The following is a 9163-nucleotide window of genomic DNA, read 5'->3' on the forward strand; positions in this document are numbered from 1 at the left end:
TGAACAAAGCCAAACTAGCGGGACACCTCGAGGGGGGCGGTGTCCCATCTTATTCCAGGAGGGACTTCTCATTTTCATATGCGGACGACACCTTGGTCGTATTCGAACCTGACGAACATAGCATATACATGGTCAAGATCATTATTATATGTTTTAAAGCCATGTCAGGAATAAAAATTAATTTCTCTAAAAGAGAAGTGGTCGCCATGGCTATGGACCATGATGAGGTGATGAGGATGAGAATAGCTAATTTGTTGAACCATAAGCTTTCTAAACTCCTCATTACCTATCATGGGCGTCCCGCTCGCAACAAAACCTTTTCAACACTAATTGGGAGCTCATCGCATGTAAGTTCAAGAAACGGGTTGACCAGTGGCAACGAAAACTCATGTCTTCGAGGGCGAGGTTGAATATCACTAATGCATGCCTCTCCCCATACCCTCTTAGTATGTGATGGGTTGATTTTTTCTAGGTGATGGGACGCACAACCAGTTTGAGACTAGCCACAATGAAGAGTTAGGCTAGTCATAGTGGGAGTAACTTAGCTAGTAACATAGCGCACTCCAAGAAATTTTTGCTTATGTGGCAAGTATTTAATGTGAGGTGGTAACATAATATGTTACTGTAACATAGCGCTTCCCAAGACAAAATGAGTCTACAAGCTAATAAATGAAGCCATCTATGACACTACTATCATGTTACTTTGCATTATGAAGGTAGTAACATAGACTAGTGTCATGCATATGACACTAGTCTAAGTTACTCCCCACTATGACCAGCCTAACATACACTAGTAACATACACATATCCCTATGCTATGTTACTACCTTCATAGTGGGTGGTAACATAAGTGTCGTGTCATGCAAAGATTCATTTATTAGGTTATAGACTCATATTGCATCGGGACATGTGATGTTACAGTAACTAGCTAAGTTACTGAGACTACCTCTCCGCATTAACTCATTGCCACATAAGCAAATTTGTTGAGTTGGACTCAATGTTACTGTTGAAGTTACTCCCACTGTGGCTAGTCTGAGAAAGTTACGCATGTATTCTTTTGGAAAGGGAACACTATCAAACCCAAATGTCACACGGTCCATTGGGAGGACATATGCGTGCCTAAAATTCCAAGGAGGTTTAGGGACTACCAAGTGCAAGAAAATACCCTTGGCCTCTTAACAAAGTACTCTCTCCTTTTCGGTTTATAAGGCTCATATCTGAAATCTCATCAACCAAGGCGTATGATGAGTGGAGGAATGTATGTCGTACTTTACAAAACTACCCAAATTAAATTGATGCATTAATTGGGATTAATTGCAGTGCATGCATGCTTGACCACATGCATTGATGAATTCCTTTTTAATTCTTGCATGCAAAGATTTAATGCGCCTTGAAAACTTAAAAGAAGATGGAGATGAGTCTTAGGCTGGTCACAATGGGCAAGAACATAAGCTAGTAACTTACACACTTCCCTAGACTATGTTACTACCTCCATAGTGGGTAGGAACATCTATGTAGTGTCATGCAACGATGTATTTATTAGGTTATAGACTCATAGTTTCTTGGAGTGTGTGATGTTCCGGTAATTTAGCTAGTTACCACAAGCACCTCTTTCTTCATTAAATATGTGCCACATAAGTAAAGTTGTATTGGAGTGTGTGATGTTACTCCTAAATTCCTCCCCATTGTGACCAGGCTTATAAACCGGAAAGGAGGGAGTAGATATAGAGGACCCCTCAAAACGAGACGAGTCCCTGAGCCCTACTCTTAAATGCTAAATACTCTTGTAACTCATCGTTCTTCACATAAAAAAGGGGGCTCCCAGTTCTGGAACCAGATCCAGAAATGCAAAGAGATCTTTAATTTGGGCGCCCATTTTTTGTTTGGCGATGGGGACGACACAAAGTTCGGCTTACTAAACGGCTCTATGACACCCCTTTATATGTTAAATATCCAAATCTCTTGGTCATTTTTATTGATGTGCCCAAACTTATTAATCTTTCCTTCCCCAGAAATCCTAACACCGAGAAGAGGATATCATAGGAAGCCCTGCTACTTATTTATCTAGGCCAGGTCCATCTCTTGGATGAAAGAGACGTCATTCATTGGGAATTGGGACCTTAAAGCATCGGGTTGCCCCTCGGTGAAAGCTATCTATGCAAAACTTCTTCATGGCCTCCTATCCGCTATGCCAAAGCCATCTGGTTAACAAATGTCCCACTCAAAATCTGTATCTTCCTTTGGCAAGCGGCCAAAGATCGTCTCCCCTCGGCCCTCAACCCTCAGAAATGTCACGGGCTGGGAGAGGCTCGTGTTCACTTTCTAGGGTTCCGGAAGATGTTGATCATATCCTGTTCCAATGCGCGGCGGCCAAATTCTTGCGGAGTTGTGTTCGGGAAAGCTTCGGCTGTAACTGGGACCTCAATTCATTTTAAGAGATCCTACCACCCCTTCCCGATACTCGTGGGCAACATCGTAGAATCATTTGGACCTGCCGCCATAAGTTTACGATGGAGGGTTAAATCCCGCATCACCCTGCTGACTACATTTTTAAACGGTCCTTTTTTTAAACTGTGGCCTCTCGGAAAGAGGAATCACAGCGAGGTGGCAGTGCCACAAGTGGTACAACACAAGATTAGAGAGCTCCACTCCATCAAGAGAAGCAAACGCACTTGATGTTGTCGTTGGGCGCGCCCCATCGCGTCATGCTTTCCCGGTTTCCCCTACGCAGCATGTTTCCTTTCGAGATGGTATGTAACCTACAATTAGCATTTGCTCTCGTTGCGCCATCTTAACCCTTATGTTCTTGGTGGCTTTATTATTTTTAAAGCCGGGTGCTTCTTGCGTCTTTTATCGAAAAAACTTCAAAAGTGTAGTAAAAGCTAAAAATTCATCATAGTAATTTTAGGATAACAAGAACGATTCCCGGAAATGCATAAATTCATAATATAATTGAAAAGGGAAATCTCAAACATAGAGATAACCCAAAAATAAGTAGGTGACAAGCACTTATGTGGTTATACATAGTAATTTTAGGATAACAAGAACGATTCCTGAAAATGCATAAATTCATAATACAATTGAAAAGGGAAATCTCAAACATTAGACATTAACCCAAAAATAAGCTGGTGACAAGCACTTATGTGGTTACACATGCACAAAAGAAGAAGCAATTATGTGGTTAGAAGGGAACTATTGATATAACCCAACATACGGAAGTTCTGAATCTCGAATGAAGCCGAAATGACATCGCCGTCGCAGTGCGCGATCCAATGTCTAGAAATTCTATAGGAATGCGGGGAAAAAAAATCTGCCGGATGAAATATTCAGCACGACTCACGGCGCGAGATCAGCGACCAGAAATTTCAAATGAAAGCAAACTAAAATCAGCCGGATGAAAAGCAGTTTTAAATGTTTGAAACAAGCCGGTAAACATTCACCATGCATGCATGCATTCCCATTATTAGTAAACATTCACCATGCATGCATTCCCTTTCGCAATGGGGATGCCAAGGGCTCTGCGCAGCTGGGAGGTCGTTCTCTCCCCGAGAAATATTTGTCCACTGCCTAGCTGGGAGAGCTCGCCGGAGCAGAACGTGGAACACGCCTCCGTGTGACGCCGCGAGAGGCGTCGCCACCGTCCGTCCTTCCGCCGCTGGACTGGAGCGGAATCGTGGCACACGCCTGCGGGCATCGCTATTTTTGCGCGGGGTACACGCCAGGTAGCAGCCAAAACCAAGAGCCGGACGTATCCGCCGGGACCTTATCGCTCCAACGCACACGCACATGCGAGCCCATATTGCATGGACCGTATGCATGCATACAGTGCAAGATACTACACTACGTAGTGCCTGCACCTCAGATCTAGATGCGCATGTTTAAAAAGAACATCTAGATGCGCATAAATAAATAAGTAAACAATGACTAAAATACTTCTTCCATCCATCTCTCTCTCTTGAGTAGTACTCCCTCTGTAAACTAATATAAGAGTGTTTAGATCACTAAAATAGTAACCTAAACGTTCTTATATTAGTTTACGGAGGGAGTATGTGCTAGTATTATTTTGAGTAGCTCTAAACTTTCTTTCGTAATCAGTGAAAATGACAAGTCTTTTGGCTTGTTTATTTATTTATATGGAAAAAAAACTATTTTGAGTACGTGGACTACGATCTCTATAAATAGGATCTAGGGCTCACTCTCCCCGACATCAGATCCTTCCATCACCACTTCCTTTCCTTTGCCAGAGTTGCGCAGTTTAGGAAACTAACACTGTGCACCTTTCTGGCCCTCTCACTCCTCCATCCTCCTAGGCCGTCCCATTGTGTAGCGCAATAGCAGGCACAGCTAGCCAGCCACGATGCTAACGGCGACGAAGTCTCTGGTAGGCGGTGCATGTGCCGCCCCGTCGCCGGCCCGGCGGCGGACGTTTGTGGTGCCCGAGGCTCGCCGGAAACCAGGCAATGGCCGCCGCACCAGTGTGTCCAAGGTTGGCAGCACCAGCACCACCACCACTACCACCACCACCTTGTCCTCCGACTCCAATGGGACGGCCGTTGGCACGGTCACCCGCCCGGATGCCCACGTCCGGGACCGCACGCAGACCACCGAGATGAAGGCCACGGTGACGGTGCACATGAGTAAGGCAGCCGGGGTTCGTGATTTCCTGTACGATCTCATCCTCAAAACTTGGTTGCACGTTGACCTCGTCAGCTCCGAATTGGATCCACGTGAGTGACAAACCTCCCTGGTACATACATTGATGCATGCATATGTGCTGGATACATCCGTTTAAGCGACAAGTAATTCTAGACGAAAAAAATACTGATAGTAATATATATTTGCATGCATTGTTGGGTCGGTGCAGAAACGGGACAGGAGTGGGAGCCCATCTCCGGGGCCGTCAAGCACTCAGGTAGAGTGGACGACGAGTGGGACATGTACGAGGCCACCTTCAAGGTGCCGGGATCCTTTGGACCCATTGGCGCCGTTCAAGTCACAAACTACCACCACAGCGAGATGTTGCTGGGGGACATCGAGGTCTTCCCCACCGGCCAGGAGGAGTCCGCCGTCACGTTCCACTGCAACTCCTGGATCGACCCATCTCACTGCACCCCCGACAAGCGTGTTTTCTTTCCCGAGGTCGGTCAACTACTATCGTCAAAACGTCTTACATTTTAAGACAGAGGGAGTACATCATTCTTGATCCCATTACTGATTTAGCATGTATATATGTGTGGTGCAGCGCTCGTACCTTCCGTCGCAGACGCCCAAGGGCGTGGAGGCGTTGCGCAAGCGTGAGCTCGAGATCCTCCGCGGCACCGGCTGCGGCGAGCGCAAGGAACACGACCGCATCTACGACTACGATGTGTACAATGACCTCGGCAACCCCGACGACGAAAAGAACCCCACCACACGGCCCGTGCTGGGTGGCAAGGAGCACCCCTACCCGCGGCGCTGCCGCACGGGCCGCCCTCGCAGCAAGAAAGACCCGTTTTCGGAGGAGAGGAGCCACAAGGACCACATCTACGTGCCCCGGGACGAGGCCTTCACGGAGCGCAAGATGGGAGCCTTCGACACCAAGAAGTTCATGTCGCAGCTGCACGCCCTGACCACGGGCATAAAGACCGCCAAACACAAGGACCAGAGCTTCCCCTCCTTGTCGGCCATTGACAAGCTGTACGACGACAACTTCAGGAACCAGCCGGTGCAGCCCGAAGGGGGGAAGCTCAGGTTCGTCATCGATTTGCTTGAGACGGAGCTGCTCCACCTCTTCAAGCTCGAAGGGGCCGCGTTCCTCGAGGGGATACGCAGGGTCTTCAAGTTTGAGACGCCAGAGATTCATGACAGTACGTACAATATATAGAGATTCATTCATTCTCACGCACATCATGTTTGCTTGCTTGATTAATGGATCGATGAATAATTTGCATGCATGTTGGAAATGCAGGGGACAAGTTTGCTTGGTTCAGAGACGAGGAGTTTGCGCGACAAACCATCGCAGGGATGAACCCATTGAGCATCCAACTAGTCACGGTATATATGCTCTGTTGCCATTGTAACCTTTTTCCTTCATTTCCCAGGAAAGGGAAATTTTCTTTGATTGATTGTTTTACCAATTTCAACATGAAAACTATGCATGCATCCAGGAGTTTCCTATCAAGAGCAAGTTGGACGAGGCAACCTACGGCCCGGCAGACTCCCTCATCACTGAAGAGCTGGTTGAAGAGCAGATCAGACGTGTCATGACAGTTGAGGAGGCCGTGGCTAACAAGAAGCTCTTCATGCTGGACTACCATGACTTGTTGCTGCCATACGTCCTCAAGGTCCGCAAGCTCGAGGGCACCACCTTGTACGGCTCGCGCGCGCTCTTCTTCCTCACCGCCGACGGCACGCTCCGGCCCATCGCCATCGAGCTCACCAGGCCCAAGTCCAAGCGCAAGCCGCAGTGGCGCCAGGTCTTCACGCCTGGATGCGACGGCAGCGTCACGGGGTCCTGGCTGTGGCAGCTCGCCAAGGCCCATGTCCTGGCTCACGACGCCGGCGTCCACCAGCTCGTCAGCCACTGGCTGAGGACGCACGCCTGCACCGAGCCCTACATCATCGCCGCCAACCGGCAGCTCAGCCAGATGCACCCCGTCTACCGCCTGCTGCACCCGCACTTCCGCTTTACCATGGAGATCAACGCGCAGGCGCGCGCGATGCTCATCAATGCCGATGGCATCATCGAGGGCTCCTTCGCGCCCGGGGAGTACTCCATTGAGCTCAGCTCCGTGGCTTACGACCAGCAGTGGCGGTTCGACATGGAGGCCCTGCCGGAAGACCTCATCCGGAGGGGCATGGCGGTCAGGAAGGAGAATGGCGAGCTGGAGCTGGCCATAGAGGACTACCCCTACGCCAACGACGGCCTGCTCATCTGGGACGCCATCAAGGAGTGGGCGTTGACCTACGTGGAGCACTACTACCCGTGCACCGCGGACATCGTCGATGACGAGGAGCTCCAGGCTTGGTGGACCGAGGTGCGCACCAAAGGCCACGCCGACAAGCAGGACGAGCCGTGGTGGCCCGAGCTGGACAGCCATGAGAACCTGGCGCAGGCCCTGGCGACCATCATGTGGGTCACGTCGGCGCATCACGCCGCCGTCAACTTCGGGCAGTACCCCATGGCCGGGTACATCCCCAACCGCCCGACCATGGCCCGGAGGAACATGCCGACCGAGATGGGTGGCGACGACATGCGCGCGTTCGTGGAGGCGCCGGAGAAGGTGCTGCTGGACACGTTCCCGTCCCAGTACCAGAGTGCCATAGTCCTTGCCATCTTGGACCTCCTGTCGACGCACTCGTCGGATGAGGAGTACATGGGCACGCACGAAGAGCCGTCATGGAAACAGGATGGGGTGATCAGGCAGGCATTTGACAAGTTCAAGGAGAGGACTAGGGACATCGTGGAGCAGGTGGACGAGTGGAACAACGACCCCGACCGGAAAAACCGGCACGGCGCCGGCATGGTGCCGTATGTGCTGCTCAGGCCGTCGGACGGTGATCCTACGGACGAGAAGATGGTGATGGAGATGGGAATCCCCAACAGCATCTCCATTTGAGATGACTTGTGTGTGTGTGTGTGGCTGAACTAGCCGTAAATAAGCGTGTCTTCTAGTCTCTTGGCTGTGTCAACGGAAATGCTAGTAAAAGGACACGAGGATACATTATTGCACGAGGGAAATAATCTCTTTCTAGAGTCACAAGATATATTATAGAAAAAAGTCTTTTCTACAGCACATCAAATTATCTATTGCTAGGCTGTTCATCATTGTAATCCAATGGCTCAGATATCACAATGCCACCTCAAAATTATGTGTCTTCTAGTCTCTTGGCCCAACGGTGGGTATACTGGATATGTTCTCTCACTGTTGGCGTCACACGGTTTGGATCCTTCTTTAATGGGAGTGGGACATCTGCGTGACCGAAAATGCGAATAAAAGGACACCAGGATACATGTTATCACGAGATAATCTGTTTTTAGTCACAAGATATTATAGAAACAAGGCAAGATAAAGACTTTTTTTTACAGTATATCAAATTATCGAGGCTATTCATCATTGTAATCCAATGGTTCAGATATCACAATGCCATCTCGGAATTTGTGTAGTAGATCCAGGTGTCGATGTCAAAACCGGCCGATCTCGGGTAGGGGGTCCCGAACTGTGTGTCTGAGGATCGAGGGTAACAAGAGACAAGGAGGACACAGTGTTTACCCAGGTTCGGGCCCTATAAATGGAGGTAAAACCATACGTCCTGCTTGATTACATAGATGGGTGGCGACGACATGCGCGCGTTCGTGGAGGCGCCGGAGAAGGTGCTGCTGGACACGTTCCCGTCCCAGTACCAGAGTGCCATAGTCCTTGCCATCTTGGACCTCCTGTCGACGCACTCGTCGGATGAGGAGTACATGGGCACGCACGAAGAGCCGTCATGGAAACAGGATGGGGTGATCAGGCAGGCATTTGACAAGTTCAAGGAGAGGACTAGGGACATCGTGGAGCAGGTGGACGAGTGGAACAACGACCCCGACCGGAAAAACCGGCACGGCGCCGGCATGGTGCCGTATGTGCTGCTCAGGCCGTCGGACGGTGATCCTACGGACGAGAAGATGGTGATGGAGATGGGAATCCCCAACAGCATCTCCATTTGAGATGACTTGTGTGTGTGTGTGGCTGAACTAGCCGTAAATAAGCGTGTCTTCTAGTCTCTTGGCTGTGTCAACGGAAATGCTAATAAAAGGACACGAGGATACATTATTGCACGAGGGAAATAATCTCTTTCTAGAGTCACAAGATATATTATAGAAAAAAGTCTTTTCTACAGCACATCAAATTATCTATTGCTAGGCTGTTCATCATTGTAATCCAATGGCTCAGATATCACAATGCCACCTCAAAATTATGTGTCTTCTAGTCTCTTGGCCCAACGGTGGGTATACTGGATATGTTCTCTCACTGTTGGCGTCACACGGTTTGGATCCTTCTTTAATGGGAGTGGGACATCTGCGTGACCGAAAATGCGAATAAAAGGACACCAGGATACATGTTATCACGAGATAATCTGTTTTTAGTCACAAGATATTATAGAAACAAGGCAAGATAAAGACTTTTTTTTACAGTATATC

The 9163-nt window shown here is 49.0% G+C and overlaps 1 protein-coding gene across 3 annotated transcripts; it reads left to right on the top strand.

Moving 5' to 3' along the window:
* The first annotated feature begins 4200 nt into the window (after positions 1 to 4200).
* Positions 4201 to 8940, top strand: LOC125506862 (lipoxygenase 2.1, chloroplastic). Of its 3 annotated transcripts, none has more exons than XM_048671567.1 (6): positions 4201 to 4727; positions 4865 to 5139; positions 5243 to 5846; positions 5948 to 6033; positions 6147 to 7545; positions 8622 to 8940. In XM_048671567.1, exons 1-6 carry the CDS (start codon positions 4358 to 4360, stop codon positions 8687 to 8689), a joined length of 2802 nt encoding a protein of 933 aa, XP_048527524.1. In that variant the 5' UTR covers positions 4201 to 4357; the 3' UTR covers positions 8690 to 8940. The 3 variants fall into 3 exon arrangements, with proteins under 3 accessions (XP_048527524.1, XP_048527522.1, XP_048527521.1); XM_048671565.1 differs by having other exon boundaries at positions 6147 to 7232; positions 8324 to 8940; XM_048671564.1 differs by lacking the exon at positions 8622 to 8940 and having other exon boundaries at positions 6147 to 7775.
* The last annotated feature ends 223 nt before the right edge of the window (positions 8941 to 9163 follow it).

The sequence above is a fragment of the Triticum urartu genome, chromosome 5, assembly GCF_003073215.2.
Source record: "Triticum urartu cultivar G1812 chromosome 5, Tu2.1, whole genome shotgun sequence".
Taxonomy (NCBI): domain Eukaryota; kingdom Viridiplantae; phylum Streptophyta; class Magnoliopsida; order Poales; family Poaceae; genus Triticum; species Triticum urartu.

Bases quoted from the DNA above. Each gene is read 5' to 3' on its own strand.
- LOC125506862 (XM_048671567.1), top strand. From the start codon at position 4,358: ATGCTAACGGCGACGAAGTCTCTGGTAGGCGGTGCATGTGCCGCCCCG. The intron at 5,847-5,947 runs GTACGTACAATA...TTGGAAATGCAG, and splicing joins GACGCCAGAGATTCATGACA to GGGACAAGTTTGCTTGGTTC. The intron at 6,034-6,146 runs GTATATATGCTC...GCATGCATCCAG, and splicing joins TGAGCATCCAACTAGTCACG to GAGTTTCCTATCAAGAGCAA.